The sequence below is a fragment of the Platalea leucorodia genome (assembly GCF_965183815.1).
Source record: "Platalea leucorodia genome assembly, chromosome: 3".
Taxonomy (NCBI): domain Eukaryota; kingdom Metazoa; phylum Chordata; class Aves; order Pelecaniformes; family Threskiornithidae; genus Platalea; species Platalea leucorodia.
In genome coordinates, this window is record NC_138825.1 from 117,892,340 (window position 1) to 117,911,741 (window position 19,402).

At 38.9% G+C, this 19,402-nt stretch overlaps 1 protein-coding gene across 1 annotated transcript in view; it reads right to left on the reverse strand.

Moving 5' to 3' along the window:
- The window catches only part of LDAH (lipid droplet associated hydrolase), a gene marked incomplete at its 5' end in the record, with an annotated part of 122,002 nt that overhangs the window by 98,001 nt on the left and 4,599 nt on the right, over nucleotides 1-19,402 (reverse strand). Inside the window, one exon of the mRNA XM_082305435.1 lies at nucleotides 10,442-10,600. Within this exon, the coding sequence (XP_082161561.1) occupies nucleotides 10,442-10,600 (159 nt within the window). The remainder of the gene's footprint in view (nucleotides 1-10,441; nucleotides 10,601-19,402) is intronic.

A 19,402-nucleotide genomic window follows, 5' to 3' on the forward strand; every position in this document is an offset into this window, starting at 1 on the left:
AACTAGGTCAAAATATTTAATACCAAGGCAAATCCATATCAGCTCAGGTACTTCTGGCAGCAGCTGCCAGAAAGGAAGTAGTACATTATACACTGCTGCTGTAGCTTTAAACATTTTAATTGCATTATTTGTACATGATGCACATGGAAACACTGGATTTCCTTCATAGGTAGATCCTTCAGTAGGGGATTTCTTCTTCCCTTCCGCCCCAGACATCATATGAAGAGAAACAGATCCTTTTTTAGATGGTCAAAATACCCTAGAACACAACTTTTCCATACCTCCGGCCAACTCAAGCCTCCGCGTGCTGCAGGAGAGGGATCGCTTCCTCTCCTGATTACGCTGCACGCAGGAAGGATCCATGCTGAAAACGACGCCTCATTAGCAGGGAGAGGACAGCGAGAGAAGATTGCAGATTGAGAAATTTCAGTAAGTCACTTCAGTAAAGTCACATCTGCCACCCAGATTTAGTGGAGGGAAATACTGTAAAGCACAGTTGGATGTTCAACCATCCTGTCATTACTCTGCCTCCTCAAACTTAACAAGCTCAAATGTGCCAAGCCCCCACCAGAGGTACTTCTGGAGCACTGGGAAATTCAACAAAAGTGGCATATTTCAAGCCTAGATCTGACATACAGGCTCCTCTTTGCATGAGGAAGTTTTTATTTTTAATAAGATTTTTTTTTTCTTTTCTAAAGACAATGGAAGCTGGTGGGCTGACCCAGTAAACAAAGCACAACTGTCAGCGTATTTTAAAATATTAGTCACAAGCAAGTAGTCCATAAGCAGTAAAAATAATAGAGAGCAACGTCCTAAGAACTGAATTTTCTAATATGTAATATGGGATAGAACACACTTACACCTTTCCTTCAGGGGATGCTCTACCAGCACGTATGTCTTCTAGCCAAACCCTTATTTTTTTGGTATCATTTTGAGTCCCCTATCTCTCCAAAAAATTTGGGGAAAATTGACGGATGTATTCAAAGTTTTATGGGGATTAAAAGTAGAAATCAAATAGGTACAGACAAATTAGTGTTATCCCCCAAGAGTAGCATTCTCAGGAAGTCAAACTATTTAGCTGAGTGAAATAAAGGGGAGAGCCCTCAAAGACCCTTGGTCTCAGCTGAGACAGCACATCCCATTGACAAGGTCTCAAGCACCTGACAGAGAGAGATTTCATTATTCCCATTTTATAAATGGGAAATAAACAGACCAAATAATCTATGCAGGAAAATTAAAGCATTACTAACCACTAAGAACTCCACCAGTTAACAGTACCTTATATGCACTGTCATCTGAGAAAATACGTGGTCAGCTGAAAATAAGACTGATCTCATAATTAAGCCATGAATATTCATGCTAGAGATAAAGCAGTGGCTAGAGAAGTTGGAAGCAGCAGCTTTGGAAGTATAAGGAAGATAAGGTTGGGGGCAGAGGGTGTATGCTTTTGCTCCTGTTCAACCGCAAATTTAAAAAACATGGCCACGTATAATACATATCCCATGCAAGCATGTGAATCAAAAGCGTTCTGCTCTGCTTATGTCTCACTGAAATAGAAAGGTGTGCTCTTACTACCTTATCCACTGAGAAGGCCACCTGTCATCACAGGGAAAGGGGAAAAGGTGTTGCCTTGCTCCATTGTGGACCCTTTTACTTGGACTGCTACACTACACAAACTATGAACTCTACAGTGTAGTCCGTTCTCATTGATTGCTTTTGCATCGCGCATACCAGTTACTAGAGAGTAAGCAAGCTCCTTTCCCACTGTCAATTTTTTTATTCAGGCAAAAGAAAAATATTTCAAAGCAATGTAAAATACAAATTCTCCATGTCAAAATCTGAGAACGCAGGGTCAAATGCAAAGAGTTGGCAGCTTCATCTGGAGCTGCAGTGTAAACAAAAGCAGAAGCCACAAGGGAGAGGCCTTCTCAGTGAATCACTACCACCTGGTGAGACTGGTAGGGTACCAACTGCTTCCAGAGAAGTCTCAAGACTAAGCGTGTGAACCCACGTATATGTGCTGCGTGTTGTGGACTGACACCATAATTTAACAACAGAAAGTTCTGCAGCAAGTCCAGCTGAAGGAACTCCCACCTTCTCCCCTGACTGCCATTCCCACCCCCCTACCATGGCTCACCAGCCCCTGAATTACACTGGCACAACTCTGCGGGGCCATGCTGTGAACCCAAACAGGGAACTGTTCCAGCTTTAAAAAGACCCCAGAAATAAATGTATGTATGTATTTAATTCACAGCATGATCTCTCAAACTATTGTTCTGGCATAACCGAGGGGTGGAGTGGCACAGTGTGGTGGGAACAGGAATACCTTATGCCAGTATTGTTGACAAACATTTTGGATTGTGAAATAATGGCCTTCGGAAGTTTTTTAAGTGCTCCAAGCACTAAGCTCTTAGATTTCCAGTGCCTGGTGGGTCTTAATATACACTCTACAAACAGCCTCTAACTTCCACACTACTTTAGACTCAGCAACGTCTGCTTTATACCTTACTTGATGGCTCTAAAAGCTACTCGAAGGCAAGAGCCCTATGAATAGCTCAGTCCTGCCACCCAGTCTCCTTACAGGCTGCCCAAATCCAAACAGAGCTTCAATTATTTAAGTCTCACCCGCTAATAAAGCGGGGAATGGTAGAGACTTTCCAGGAAGACTCTGATTCTGTGATGCTGATCACGTAAGGTCATAACACAGACAGGTGGGATACAGGGAAAGACGCTCTTGAAAATTTTAGGAACACCAGCTAGCTTTCCCAGAGCCAGTCTGAAGAGTAGCCCAGCAGATAAGTTATACATTCAAAGCATCAAGTGGTTGCTTCAAGTCCTATGCAGGAGTTGTGCAGGAGAGGCCATAATAAAATAGCACAGCATTTCTCTTCCTCTCTCCATCAAAGGGCTGCAGATTCTCCTGGCTCACTTGCAGTCAGGCACGATGTTCCACAGTGAATATTCTGCTCAAGTATAACAATCTTCAGGACTAAGTTTAATTCCAAGCACTGCAAATACCAGAGAACAGATGAACGCTCCTGCTAAGCTAATGTGTAAAAGAACATTTCTTAAATAAATAGAGTATCTGCGTGCACACAGAGAGGCGATCCTGCTCAGCTGTTTAGATATAAACATCTACCTCAGGACTAAATTTTAGATGCAAAATTGAGACTTTTTTGGTTCCTGCTGATTAGCCGCATGTGACTCAAGCGTGCCAGCTGGACTAGACGCCATTCTGAGCTGCGCAATCCTCCACATGCTTTGTCAAAGGAGCCAAGACTCCAACCAAACAAGGTTCTTAAGTTGATTCTCTGGACCAGCTGTATTAAATAGCATCACCTTTTTTGAGCACCTAGATTTCCCTTCTTCTCTGCTCCATTGCTTCAGCTGAGGATGGACAATAGCAGCACTGCTCTGTTAGGGGAGGTATGGTCAAAATAAGCACAGGTAATAGAACCCGTGCAACTTCTCGTATCTTACACTAGTAAAGGTAAGTAAAGATAAATACATAAAGCACAGTGTTAATATGATGGAAAACATACATCCACACAGGAAACAGCTTTTCAGCCTCAGCTTCAGGTCATCAAAACTATGTGACACAGGATTAAGCAAAATAAAGTGCAAGTTAGTGTGTAAACAGGAGTCCTACGTAGCTTATTTCAACATTACACTCTATGACTTTCATCTAAAAATTCTCATTGCATCTAAAAGGATTACTTAATTCAAACCATCAAAATCCAAAGTTAAATGAATGACTCCTTTAATAAAGACGTGAAGTACTTAAATGTGATTAGTTATTTTCCTTTATGTCCTTTGAGTATTTACCACTGTACAATCAAAAGATGATATATGTCACAAGAACTTCACACAATCAGTAAGAGCAGAGGTGCCCATGGAGCTGGTCAATGATTTAAACATTCCAGGAGAGGAAGTATTTGTTGTCTCACTCTAGGCAGCTATGGTTTTATTGTTAATTTATTTACTCAGTGTTAGCTGATTGAACTGAATGCTAGCTTAGAGACTTGAGTGACAGATTATATAAATTTTTCAAATGTGAATGAAGATTTGTTTGGTGGTCTGGTACACAATTTGTGAGGATGACTGGGCATCTGTTGAAAAGCAACCCCATGAAAAGGCTGGGAACAGAAACCCCAGCACTCCAGCCCTTATATTCTCTGCTCTAACTGGACTTCCTTTATTTCACTCCTCCTAATGCAAGTAAAAGGCATTTTTATGATCCTCAACAACCAACAAAACCAATTAATCACTGTCACACAAATGGTCTTATAAAACTACTAACTTTTTTGTGATACACATACAGTAGAGAAACAGTCAGTGCTTACCTATGCATTCAGATGATACCCTGAAGCCTGCTAGTACACGGTATAGCTGGCTATTACAGTAATTAGCTTTCCAAAAAACACTGTATTTTTTTCTTATCTTTAAAACAGCTCCCTCTTCTGGCATACTCTTTCCATACTATGTTTAAGGACCATACTTCATTCCTTACCAATTTTTAATTCTATTTCGTTCCTAACACTCAACAAACCCAATTTCAGTGTTAAGGCATTTACTATGCAGTATGGCTGTGAAGACAAGGAGAGGGCACCTTAAATTACAGCTCTTGAAAGAGTGGCTAATTCTAATCAACTATTTATCTAAGATTTATCCATATACTTATGTTTATTACCTTCTGAGGGTACCCCAAAATCAGTCCAGATCAGAATCCACACCTGGACAACAAGTCTGGATGGCCAGTCCCTGGGTGACATGGGCAGGATCACTGAAGTTGGAAGGGATCACCTGAGATCTCCTAGATCACCCCCTGCTCACAGCAGGGTCAGTTAGAGCAGGGTGCCCAGGTCTGCACCCAGTCGTTTTGATTATCTCCACAGCTGGAGACTTCACATCATCTCAGGGCATCCTAACCTCCTAGTAGGCAGAAATGCTCATGGCAGTGCCCATCCCTAGCTACTGATTACACAAAGTACCTAGGAATTTATGCTCCTTACTTTAGCACCTTAATTAGGTGTTTAGTATTAGGCTGGATGAAATTGGGCTTTAGAGTCCCTTTCTGAACTAGGTGATATGGATGCACCCTAACCCTGGAGGAAAAAAACCAAAAACAACAACAACAAAATCCCAAACCAACCAAACTACTAAAAAAAGCCAAAAAACTAAACCACAGCAAAGCTTTCATAACCAGGCTGATAGTGACAAAACTGCAGAGGAAAAAGAAGAGGTGAGGCTGCACAGACATTTTTTCCTACTGCTGATGCTCTGGCACTATTTAGACACAAAAAAAAAAAAAAAAAAAAAAAAAAAAAAAAAAAAAGCAAACCACAAAACCAGAAAGAGGGAAAAAGCAGCTTTTACTGCCTGATGCATTCAGATAGAACAGGTTCTCAGCTTTGTTCATAGAATTGTTGCTGGAGCTCATTCAGTGACTGTGAGCGCAAAGCATATGGAGCAGAACATGACCCAGAACACAGAAGTCCCCTTCCCCAGGAGGTAAAAATTCATCTTTCCTCTTAACCTCGCTGTCCATTGCCAGCAGCATTCCCCTTTCCTCCAGTTGTATTTCAGAGGGAAATAGTGAGCACTACTGTGGCCTGGGGGAGGAAACACAGGCTGCTGACTTAAAAAGTAGTGTCTAAGGGGATGGAAGTACCTTCCTTAGGTAACTCAGCGGTCTCTACTCCCAAATCAGATTTTGCTTCACATAAAGTTCTGATCTATCTTCTTTTTATTGACTTAATGACACATTAAGTACCAAGATTCACATACAGGAGTCCGGATTACATTCTGGCCTAGGTTGCCAGAAGCTACATACTACAACTGCTGGTACTATGAGTCCTTACTAGATCCAGTGCAGTTCCTGCAGACGAATGGTTGTAACATCCAGATTACGTACCAACAAGCACATTTCATCACATAAATTTTGTATAAATTAAAGCACATTCTAAAACCAAAGAGAATTGGAGTAAACATGCTTTACACAGTTTGTACAATGAGGAAATATTCTTTTATTATTAAGCAAACCCCTTGGTCTTGGTGGTGACAGAAGATCTCTGAAGAACTATTCATTCCACTGGTTGCTGAGCAGAGGGATGATAAACAACTTAAAAAATAATTGTTTTAGTGGGAGCCAAAAAAACAAAATACAAAGGAACTAAGCTTCAGGGCGACACAATTAGATTTAGTGCGAAGTATTATTATATAGTTATTCTTAATATAACTTTTCTTATGCAAATGTTGAGGGTGATGATTGTTAAATATCAAAACAGCAGGTGAAGACAAAGCCAGATAATGTACTGAAAGCTTTTCAGAGTCCTTACGTTACAGTCAAAAATAGAACTTCAAAGACTTTAAAGCGAACAGGAAGTCTCATTTCAAGGGAGAACACATTAAAGCCTTGTCATAATTCAGGCAAATTGTTTCCACTATTTTCACTGATGAAAAATAGTGAAGTAGTTTTCAAGTGACAACAGTCTTGTTGAAGTAAGTACATGTAACTACCCCTGGGAAAAGATCAGGATCCAAACCCCCGCTTTCTGTTGTGCAGAAAACCATAAGCAACTCTTGATTCAGAGGATGAGCTCAGGAGATTAAATCTTTATACTTTAAAGTGTCTGGTTAAGTCCTCATAGGCCTTAAACATCACCAAGTCACTGCACGAGTTACTAAAACAATAAGATGATCCAATAACCCAGCAGCAATCCAACTGCAAGCAGGCAGATCGAGAAACTTGGCAAGCATAGGGAGTACTTTGCATGCCTGCCAAAAAACCTAATTCTGAAATTATTTCTGTATATTAATGAACGAAACTTGAGTCGCATGCTTTACCACAAAAAAATGTTACTTACATGATACATTATCAACTGTGAACTAAGCTTCCCGAGTACAAGATTGCAAATAACAAAATTGCATCGTTTACAGCAATAGTAACAAAAACTACGAAGCCTAGAATGAAGGTATTGCAATGCACTCCTACAATGCAACGCAAGAAAAACTTGATGAACAGCAAAACTTCATGAGCTAAACAGCATGGTGGTTTTAAAGTTTGTACTGTATTTATTTACAAAGTTAAATGTTTCATAAATACACAGACACAAATAGACAGATACTCTTAAAACAGAAAAAAAAAATATTCCATTGCACTTTGTGGATCCTGGTTTCCAATGAACCCAAGCAATGTTAAATATTGCTGTAGTAGATTTTATACTTCACTGCTAATTTTACACTAAACAAATACTGCAAAAGGGAAAATAGATCTTTATGACAGAAGAGGAAAAAAAGTAATTCCTGTCCTTCCCATAACACCAAAACCATGGACCCGATCTTTCAACTGTCCACATTTAATTTTACTCTCATGAGTAAATCTCATCGATTTTAATAGAAAAGAATTCATATTAAGAAAGGCAAACACATATATGCATGTATTTTGGACTGAGGAAAAATTGGGCCTTTTACACAGTAATTACTTCAGTAAACACATTATTACTCCTATACAGGAGCTTTGCTCACACAAGAAAAAAAATGTTACGGAACAAAAAAGTGCACATTAAACATTTCAACTAATATAGTAAAACTTTATTCAAAGGATAAGTTTACACAGACTGCCATCAATAAAAACATTAGCTTGTTGTAGTTAAATGAGATTGAACTCTGCTGCACGTTCTGTATTCCAACTGCTTCGAGCACAGCGAGCTATCAGTCCTCAGGAGGCAGAACCCTGCCTCATTTAAAGTCAATGGGAATTTTGCCATCGGTTTCAGAGTAGAAGAATGTTTTGGAGTCAGCTTCCTCCCCCTCCCCCCTTTTTGTAAAAAGTCAGACCAGAGAGAAATCCTCCGCATTATGAAGAAATTTGACTAAAAAACAAAAAGAAAATAAGTATACAAGATTTATTCTCAAATCTCTTGCAACAATTAGATTCCAGCAGAAGCTGAGAATTTTATCATCTTTCTCTTCTATATGTACCCACCAACCCCATTTTGTTTGATTACATATAAACACAAACATATATGCATGAATTTCATTAAGACTGGAAAAGTATGTACCGGAGCAGTTTAACAGGCAGAACAACGTATCACATGCAGTAGGACCAACCACGCTTGGTTCAGATCACTGAACACTTGGGCTGTGCATACTCTCCTTTTTGAGTGAGAGTTGCCCTTGTCTGGGTATTTCTTTCCTTGACCTGTACCAAGCTATGATTTTGCCCCTCTTTATTTCGTTCCATAAAGAATCTTGACTAGGGATACATGCCTTTCAAGTGTGAAAATTGCTGGACTCCAGAAGGGCTTTGAATTTCATACTCAGGAAGTTACAAAAGCATGAGGGGAATGCTATCTAATCCTAACTGTTTGGGTACACGAACATGTTTGCCAGATGACCCAAATGTCCGGATCTCTCCTAAGGCTGTATTTTTGTGTTGGCAGACAGAATTTCCCTTGCAGGCTAAAAATGAGGCATATACAGTACGAAAAAAACATTTGATTTATGAGAAGCAAAACTGCATTATGTTATGCCAGGTCCTAGTCAGCTCCCTGCCAGCCACAGCAAGGAGCTTGGGTAACTTGATTCACTACTGAATTTGGGTATCTAAAATGAAGACAGCATTACTGTGGTTGCTGGGTTTTTTAATTGTTTTCTCAGTGAGAGAACTTCCAGTTTGTTATCCACATAATTCTGAAATAAGAGCAAAACCATAAATCAGCTGCTTGCAAAACCTTGCAGACCATGACAGAAGCACTCTGAATATTTCACTGATGTCTGTTTCTGGATACCTATCTAGTTAACGTAAGATGTTCTTATTAAGGAGTCTCCACAGAACTGTTCTGCAGGACATAAGCTCTACCTAGCCCTGCCACTACATTTTCTTGCATGAAAAGTTTCCTGTGATGAATATAGAGCCCATAAAGTCTGTATGACTTGGTGTATTTTGAACAGAATAACTTACGTGCCTTGCAGAGGTACCTTGCCTCAGATGCTAATGTTTAACTTTTGTGCTCTTCCCCGACAAATCTTTCTACTGACATAAGTTAGCTTTACAGATTTACGCTAGTTACAGGCTCTACCACTAACCCAAACACAAGGGTATCACAACCTGAAGACAGATGAAAGTTCCAGAACTTGGACAAAGAAGAAACACTTAACTTAGCTGTTCATTTAAGCCTTCCAAAAATGCCTTAACTGGAAGAAAGCAGCAACTGAAAAGCATCAAATCAGGCTTGTACCTCTGGAAAACTGTTTGAAGATTTGGATCCATACAGATATTCTTTTACTAAAAAGTTACACTACACAGTTTCTGGCTTAAAAAGTTGTTCCCATGAAACAGTCGCAAGATGTAATCATAGGAGGCTTATTTTTTCTTTTCAGTTCAGGAAAGAATTTAAACTTCATTGTCACTGGGTTCAACGTTCCACTATTATTCAACTCCAGGAGGCAAGGGCATAAAATCATTGTGCCCAAAGAAACTAACATAAAATATTCCATGGGGTTTCCAAAACCTTGCAAAAAAAAAACCCTGAAAAATGGAACGTGTGCTCTCTTTCACTACTAAGTAAGGACCAAGCCACTTAAAGTATACTTTAACAGAAACAGTACGCCAAAAATCTGGATAATCAGAAGAGTCATTATTCGCACCACTAATTTTAGGGAAGTACAATAGTATCCAAAACATTCAAATAAACTATAGGAAGCCTTAGAAATCTGCAAACTCTAAGGCAGTGAAAGAGTCACAATATCTGTGCTTGAGTGGGCTCAAGCTCTGCTTTTGCTAATGGCAGAAATCCTACAGTTCATTGGCAGACTTCAATGAATTTAGGACTTCCCCATTAATTTTAACCTATGCTAAAAGAAAGATTAGGGCTTTCATTTTAAGATGACCAGATTTAAATATAACTCAGAGCTATACGATGCTCATTGAGCTCAAGAGGCTTGTCATAAAAATTCATGTGCAAAAATCTAAGTTATATAACATTTACAAAAAACACAAAACCAAAACTTTAAAAAACTACTGTATCCAGAATTTTCCCTCAAATATTGTTACTTTCATCTTTCGGTTGGCACACAGCTGACATTGCAGTACCACTTTAACGTGCAAGAAATAAATGGAAAGAGAGCGAGGGCGGTGGGGGGACGGGACACAGACACAACGACAACGGACCACAAACGTAATGCTGTCAGCAAACCACCACCACAGAGTAAATGAGTGAGACATCCCAATTTCTCAATTTTACCTTACAGCACCATTACGAATACAGATAACAGTAGTAATCAAACATAACAAACAAATTTCACCATTGCAATACTATTGATGTTTTGGCCATATGCACAGGCCAAATTCTGCCACTTATCTAGTGAGATTTTTGAAATTGAACATAACATTTCCAGTCATCGCATTTCTAGACTTGCAACAAAAAAATATCCTTACCAGGAATAATCATGAATAAGAGCCTGGGTAGATTTTTACTTTCATCTTTTGAGAGGTCTTTCCAAGGCCCACACTTTAAGACATGGGTAGCAGCTCCACAACAGTAGATAAATTCTTCATGTAATGGGACTGGCTCTTCTGATGCTGACCTCATGTTTGCTGTTAGACAGAATAAGATACTGTTATAACAGATCGGCAAATATTTACATGGCTGGCTCTTTGCTGTTATACCTTTCCATAGAATAAGTGTTAAAAAACCCAAACCACCCTCCCCCAACAGCTGTCATGTCCAGTAAACAGAGGCCAAATTCAATATTTGATGTTTAAATAGGTTGTAGAAGTTGATACATGTTACTACGATATGAAAGAAAGCATTTTTCAGTTTTTGTAACAGAAATATATGGTGATGAATTGGACAATAAGATCTATTCTACCTTAAAGGCAAATAATTTTAAATGTCTTATTCACGCTGCCCACTGAAAAGATTCATTTTAAACCTATCTGAAGGCAAACAAAAGAAAAAATACCAAAACCAAACAGAACTACTGCATGAATGTCTTCTCAAGTTCTGTGTGCCTCAACTATGGGAGCACAGCATCACTTAAAAACAACCATCAAAAAAACCCCAACAAAAAACAACCAGAATAAAACACAAAAGAAAATACCAGAGGCCAAAAGGAACAGGCTAATTACTAGATTGCCTTCCAGCACTAGGTGGGCTCCTCATTTTAAGTGCCGCATAACTTGTCTAGAAATTTTCAGAGGATTAAAGGAGGAGTCTTTGTCAGTTAAAGATTTGATCAATTCGGGCAGATATTTATGGTCAGTTTTATAACTTTTCTTCAATTATTTGGACATCTGAATGCAGTGATGGGAAATAAAACAGCATGCTGCCAAATGAACAAGGCATGTTCATCAGTTCATGTATTTATCATATATGAAATCATTATTAGGCTATCACTTTGGCACCGTCTGATTGACCAAACTCCCGTATCTTTCGTTCAGTAAAAAAAGCTACTTCACCAAGTGACCACTTATGAATTAAAATGTCATCAAGATGAACTATGACATACACAAGCATCTGCCAAAAATAACCATTTACCATTTGCAACTACAGGTGCAGTTACCAAACAAAGAGTCAGAAGCTTGCCCTTGTTGGAGTGCGATCACACACATGCATCACGTGGAACAGAGACCAGTGCTTGGTAAGTCCACAACACTGTTTGTATCAACTTCAAGGGCTATTTAAGCTCTACAAAATATTTCCAGTCTTATAAGAACCACATTTCAGGCTTCTGAAGCAACAGATCTGGCTTAAACAGAGTTGAAAAACTTGGCTAAATTATTACAGGAATGACTATGCATTCTTTGTTCAATATATGACCGTCTATAACGGAAAAAGATGTCCAACCTAACTGTTTCAAATTTAACTAAACTGTAATTCAAGTCACACAGAAGGGGAAAAAACCTGATTAAGTCTGATGACTAATCTAAAAGACTAGTCTTTAGTGTCTCTACCTAGTACACCATGAAAGTTGACTGAAATATGTTATGTTATACGGTAAGCAAAAAATCCCAAGATTATAGGCCAGCAGTTCTCCAAAGGAACTCTCAATGACTTCGTATGAAGCCACTGCAAGAAAACTTTTTAGTAAGCCTCATCTTGAAATTAACAGACAAAAGCGCAACCACTTTTAATGTTATTCAAGATGACGATCTTTCCCGAGTTCAAAAGACATTATTTTGTGTATAACTTACATAGCAGCAATCCATCAGCACATGGAATTAGGATAAACAATTCAAACTAAATGAGAATATGATCAAGTAATATGGAACAAAAAATAACATTACAATAAAACTGGATATTGTTGTATACCACCATGACCTTTAAAACATCAAAAGCATCTAGGTAAGGATAACGTTAGGCCTTTCAAATGTTTTTGCTCAGTGAAAAAGGACCATTCATTTTTGAGTACAAGGATCCAAATTCTATTTCCTAATCAGTTTGTGAAGTTTTAGGGATGTAAACTGAAGCCTAAGATCTACAAAGTTTGCAGGACCATGAGATGGGGGGCACTACCTTCACAAATAGTCACTGGAAAATTCTCAGTGCTACACAACTTGAAAGGAACAGATCCCAATGAAGATGTCACATGAAGTTAAAACAATGGGCAATGCAGAAGAGACAGCTAATGCTTTATTTGAACTAACAAGAAGTAACTTGGAAAAAATGTAGTCTAATGCAAACAGAAAACGCTTCTGGAGGGAAGGAAGAAGTGTTTAACACTTTCAATTACAGCACAATTCTCTAGATGAAGCTTTCTTCCCCCACCTCCCTACTTCACCCCCTGAAAAAGTTCATTTAATGCCAAACGAGACATCTTTACTACTTCATTATTCTCCATGTTATCATCTTCAACCTACAGTGACTGGAACATAAGTAATTGAAGCGAATATTGTCAAACTATAATAAGGTATATTTTGCAATGCAGTATTCCTGCTTTTATTTCTTCATTATTTGAAGCTGAAAGAAGTCAAGAGCAGCTCTGACAGAGAAACCCAGTTACATCAACAACCAAATTAAACATTTAGCTTGTCATCCCTTTCCTGAGGTGTTTACAATCCAAGAAGCAAAAGTAACAAGTCCTTACCCAAGAAAGTAGGTTTTATACAAAGTTTCTGATCATGAACCAATAAAATCAGTTGTAAAGTTTCACTTTGAACTGATTTCACCGAACAACTCCAAATGGAAATCTCACTGACAACTCTTCATTCACAAGTAGCATTTGCAACAAAAGGTCATAAATTAAGCAATGAAAAAAGGAAGCTCAGCAACACATTTTGGATTGGAGTGGCAGGCTTTTCAGGTTCACACAGACTCTTGTAGTAGCTTTGGTCCAGTTTTTAACTTAACTTCTAATCTCTAATATGCACAATGTTGCAGTACCTGAAAGCAAGATGGCACACTAGAGAAGAAAAGATTTTCTGAAAAACTGCCCATCTGAGACAATCCCAAAAGGTTTCCTAGTACCAACTCTATGTAATATCTGAGGGATTTTTATTTATTTATTGTTGGGTTTTTAATTTGTAACATTATGGCCTTTAGTAATAGAAATGGACTGAAGAGAAAATAAGAGAAAAGACAGTGGATATATTCCTAGGATACTACGCAGACCTGTTTTAAGATGAAATCAATAATACTCAGAAATACCTCTGGATCTCCTTCCCTCTTCATAAATGAAGTCTTAAAGAACAGTATTTCCATTATAGGCATCTATCTTTGGCATGAATTGCCTGCGTTTCCCCTAGAAATATCTTAAGACGGCCTATCAATTTCCAAACATATTTAACGGGCAGAGGTCTCATGAGATGAGACGCCTACCAGCTCGGTCAGCTGGCAGAGAGGGCACAGTTTGCACCACAGCTCTAAGAAAGCTAAGGAGAAGACAGAACTACAAACTTGACCAGTGGGAGTTTCATATGAGACAGCATGGAAGAAAGTAATAGTGCGAAAGAGATGCAACTATGTAGGAAATCAGGCCTTATTACGTGCAATATTTTCTTCCTTCTCTCCAACCCCTGCCCGTAAACTCTCTAACCATATGTGGAAAAATATTACACAAAGGCAGCTTCTGTCAACAGTACTTAATCTAGCAACAAAACTTCTGCTAGAATACATAAACATGGGCTTTGACTTACAGGGTAGGACTTGAGCACTAGATTAACACACCCTTAATGTAGGCGTCTGCCTGAAAGCAAACTCCTATTACAAAGGAGTACAAAGATCTAGGCAACAGTAGATAGACTGATTAGTGAATAACCATGGGACCAGCCACTAGGTTTCTACCTCAGGATGAGACAAACCATCCCTTAGTTAGCGAAGCCTATAATGAGACCTTAGACATACACTTACAAACTAACACATATATTTAAATGTCTTACTGCTGATCTGGACTCGACCAACTGTCATTGTTTCAGATAAGAATATTTGGAAACAGAGTTAAGCACAAGGAGCAGATTACTTCTGCCTCATGACTAAGTCTCTTCATATTCATCTTTGGTTCAACTGATTCCAAAATAAAATGCTGATAGTAAAACTAAGTTTCCTTTGCACACATTGCGCTTAATCATTTATGCAACTGTCCTGATAGCATATTAACGGCTCCATCCTACACTACTACTTGGACTTGACATTTTATTTGAAAGATAACTTGGGAATAACAAAGTGTGTGATCTGCATCTAAAATAGTATTTAATGAAAGAATTGTCACAAGCTCAGTCTAGCACCACATAATGTAACCAGAGTAAGTCGATTGAGATTTGGCCTACAAACTATCCAATCAAAAGACAGGACAAACAGGTTGGTGTACCTGGTCTGACTAACGATGCTGAAGCGAGAGATGCAACGGTAATCACAAGGGCAAACTATGTATCAGATCAAAATTTGAGAAGCATGGCCATCAGTTTGAGGGAAGTTATTCTTCCCTTCTATTCAACAGTAGTGAGAACATGCCTGCAATACTGAGCCCAGTTTTGTTCATCCCACCAGGTCAAGAAGGACATAGGGAAACTTGGGAGGATCAAGTAGATGACAACCCAGAGGGTGAGCAGCCTAGAGCGCACGACCTCTAAGGAAAAGCTTTACGAACTGTGCTTTTTCAGTCTGCCAAGAAGAGGATAAGCTGTAATCACATAGCAACCTAGAGCTATTTGAAAGAGGCCTGCAAAGACAGCACAGCCAAACTTTTCTTTGCAATGGCAGATGGTAAAACACAAGGCAACAGCCACAAATTGTGTCTTGACAGTTTAAGACATTACAAAAAAATTCCTTGTTAGGAAGGCAATACAAGATTGCTAGGAAGGCAGTGGAACCTCTTTTGTTGGAGGTTTTTAAGACTCAGCTGGACAAAACAATTTGGCTGAACAGAAGAATGGACTAAATTTTCTCCAGAGTTTTCCAGAAATCAACAGTTTACAATTCTTGTGGCCCTAAAACACCCGAAAAGGATAAAGGGTGAGGTGCAACAAGGGTCTCAGCCAATTTTTCTAGCACATTAGCAAATACAGAGGGCTTTATGAATACAGCAGATGACAATAAGTATATAGGTCAGAGAAAAGGAATCTAAACTAGATGACACCCTCAAAAACACAGAAAACTGAACTAGATGTATTCCATGAATTAACTGTACCAGCTTAAATAAAAAAGAAACACTGCCCTAATTGGTGAGCTTATGTGACTGGATTCAATATCACAATGCAAAAGAATAACTGGAAAAATAGAAAGTGAGATTCCTTCAGCTGCCTGCTATGCTAAGTCTCTAACAATTTCTGCAACATTATCCCCAGAAGAGAATCATCCAGACCTGACGTAAGCTCCTTGATTTGCAGACTGGAACTAACATGCTCATAGCTAAGAACTAGAAGCAGAAGGGACAGACTGACTGACCTGGTAGAAAACCTGCGGAGATGAACATGGGGAGGAGGGGGGGAACACAGGACACCTAGATCTCATCAAGGATTTCTTTGGACAAACTACAGATAAACAGTGGATGCCAGATTTTCTACAGAAAAACAGCAAACATAGGAGAAAGACTTTGCAAGCTATTGTGACATCAGTCACAAATCTTGACTAATTCTGTATAAGAAAAGCAGCAGCAGCACATAAAACTGAAACATTTCTTCATTGTACTTTACACTGCAATTCTCTGTCAAAGCCATATGATGGCAAGGACCTGCTAGTCCCTTTCACACTAGTTCTGAATTAGTAAAGAAAAACTGTTAGGTGTTATTTGTAAAAATAAGCAAAGCTAAAAAGTTAACACTATGGACACATCAAACGAAGCAATGTAGTTATATGAAATAACCCAATAAAACCCAAACATCTATACCTAAGGCAGTTCAGAGCGGCAGGCTTGTTTTGTCTAAAACAAGTGAAGTAACTAGGCAGCCTTATGTTCAGGGATCACTCAGCGACCTAGCAACTTGGTGCCTTCAATTTGTTTTGTTCCTGTGTCATTCCCCCCATGCCCCCTCCCTCAGGCAGTAACACAGCTAGGAGAATTTCACTGATGACTGTGCAAAAGTACCTGTGAAACGCGTGGAAATGGGGTACAGCTTACTCATGCTTAGAGCTGTAAGGATAAAAAGCTAAAGTGCAGAATGAAAACTGGAGTCAATTTTCATTTCTGAACCTTCTACAGAGACACCATACAGGGGACTGTGCACAGACCTAAGTAGGAAGAAACCTCGTTTTAAGAACTGGACCTACAACACCATCACAAAATTTCGATTTCCTTACCACTAATAACCTTGTAGCAATCACCAAGAAAGTGTGTACTGTCCTGGTGGAAGGGAAGCAAGGAAAATAACTTCTGGGTATCAATTTTGTACTGGACAAGTGGTCCCTTGTCAGTGCCAAACATTATAAAACCAGTTATTGAGACAGCTTTTCAGCAAAGCAGCATAAGACTCACAAATCAAAAAAATGTTAGCTTGGAAAGGTCTGGATTTTGTGAATTCAAATCAGGAATAGATGGATCCAAGGTGCTTTGCTCTGGTATGAACAATGTGAAAGAGTTCTGGGGGTAAGGAATCAGAAAACATTTTCAGATCCCACAATGATACATGTTTACATTGGTCTGGTACAAAATTATTCAACAAAGAGGGTGCTCAAAACCCTGGGGAAATGGATTAGGAGGGCCCGCCATAACTTTTAACCAATCTTTACATCTCACTGAGAGTTTTGGCTTTAAAAAAGTTCAGCATGTACTAAAGAGTGCAAAAAAAAAAAAAAAAAAAGGAGCTCTTGTTAATTATCATAATAGAACTATTACAGCACTCTTGGTCTTGATTTCCACACTACTCTCAAGAGGATGAAAGAGCAAATGAAAGACTTCCAAGGGAATCAGGCACAATGGCAACCTTTATGAAAGCAGTCACAAGCTTGAAAGCATCAACTATTGGTCTACAGCACTCAACATAGTCGGCAAGGGCATCTGACCTTTCATTGCAGTTCTGGCAACAAGACACTAAAGTTTTATGTCCGGTCTCTGTTTCTCCTTTGGCAATCACAGACCTCAGTTTTTGTTTATGCTGAAGCTCCTTTAACAAAGGTCTCAAAACCCCAGTTATGCTTGCCCAGTGCTCCAACAGAAGAGTCCGTGTCCCTTGTTACTAGGTAGATCAAAAGATCCTCCATTTGCCACTGCAACTTTAACATTCAGTTAGAAACATGTAGCACTGGAGTCATGGCAAGCATAAGCAAATCCCGAGAAGTTACCCTGGTGTGCCTGAGGGTCCCCTGAGGCTTCATACAATACCAGTAACTATAAACATACCCAAAAGAAAAAAGACATGACATTCTGAAAGGGGAATACGTTTTATCGAACACATTTCGGCATACAGCGGAAGAGGTCCTACCATGTCCTGTCAATCTATTTAATCATACCCAGATGGTAACTGCCACTGTTTCAAAAGAGCTAACCATCACAAACTGTTTGTGAACTGTTCAGAGCTACCAACATCACAATGACCCCAAAAGAGTGTGAGTCTGCTTTGTTTTGGCTTTTCTTAAAGTAACTTCATAAGCATAATTAAGGTGAGGAATCCCACAGATTACAAGAAAGTGGTAGCTATACCCCTAGCAGCTCCCCCATTTCCCAGTTACTATGCAAACCTGATGATAAAGCTAATAACCTTGATGACCTAAAAAGAAATGAGCCAGAAATTCGTTGCTTAAAGAAACAAGTGCACTCAGGGAAGTAATGATGGTTTCATTTGCATGAAAACAAATAGGATGGTTTAATTTGGTGTAATGTGGGGTATTTTCCAGAACAGAAAATGGGATTCAGAAGAACTTTTTAGTCCCAAAGGAAGAAAAAGTTCTTCATTTGCACATAGTATTGAGATCTACTGGACAAATGAAGTAACTCTCAAAGACAGCTTTCCCTCCAAATACCGCATTAAAGTATTGGACCCAGAGGAAAATCTTGAGGAGTTTAAAACTGAAATCTCATGGAGGAATAAACAGAAGGTGGTGGGGATGAATAACAAGTGGGTATAATAAATATACTTTAAATAAATGTTCTGAGATTAGACTGCAATGTTAGCAAAATCTCAGTCAAGTAAAGATAGAATTTCTATGTGAGAGAATATAAAGAGCTGCTGCTGAAGTACAATGTCTTCGTGGTATAGAAAGTTTCTAGGGAGAAAACTATGCCAGGTCTCTTCTGACCAGCAAATTTCACAGAAACAGCAGACTAATGTCAAGAGAATCTTATTAATGAACTTTCCCAGCTGCCTGCAGGAAAACCAAGCAAAAAGCAAAAATTCTACACTAGAAAATCAAAGGGAAATAAATCACACTTTGGAATGGATAGAATGAGAAAACTGTCACAAATACAAGTAAGTCTGCAAAGCATGCAATTTATTTAATTGTTTACTTCAATGCAGATTATGTTGAACATCAGTATTTTGGGAGCCACTGGGCAAAACTGAAATGTAACACCACGATTACAGACTGGGTTAAAATCTTGCTGAAGTTAGAGGTGGGAAAGTTATACTTCATGAACAAGAACCCATCATGCTTGTGTTTGGATACAGAGAAAAGAAACATTAGTGGCCTTCAAACTTCAGCACATATCACTACCCAAAACAGAGCACGTTCAAAATTGAACAGATATGTGAATTATGTGGGAGAAGAGTTGACACCGCTTTTCACAGGGTATTGCTTCAATAGGAGAGAGAGAAATAGCAGAATATACTGCAAAAAAAGTGAAAGAACAGATGATCAAGGACACATGCACAAGAAGAAATTGAAAATGGTATCAAGAGAGAAAACATGCACATGCAAATAGGTTTGCTTGTGGTCTAAGGGTTTGGAAAAAATGCTTGCTCACTTAACAAAGATGATGATGCTTTGCTATTTCATTCCTACTATCTATAGGGAAAACAAGAACTTTG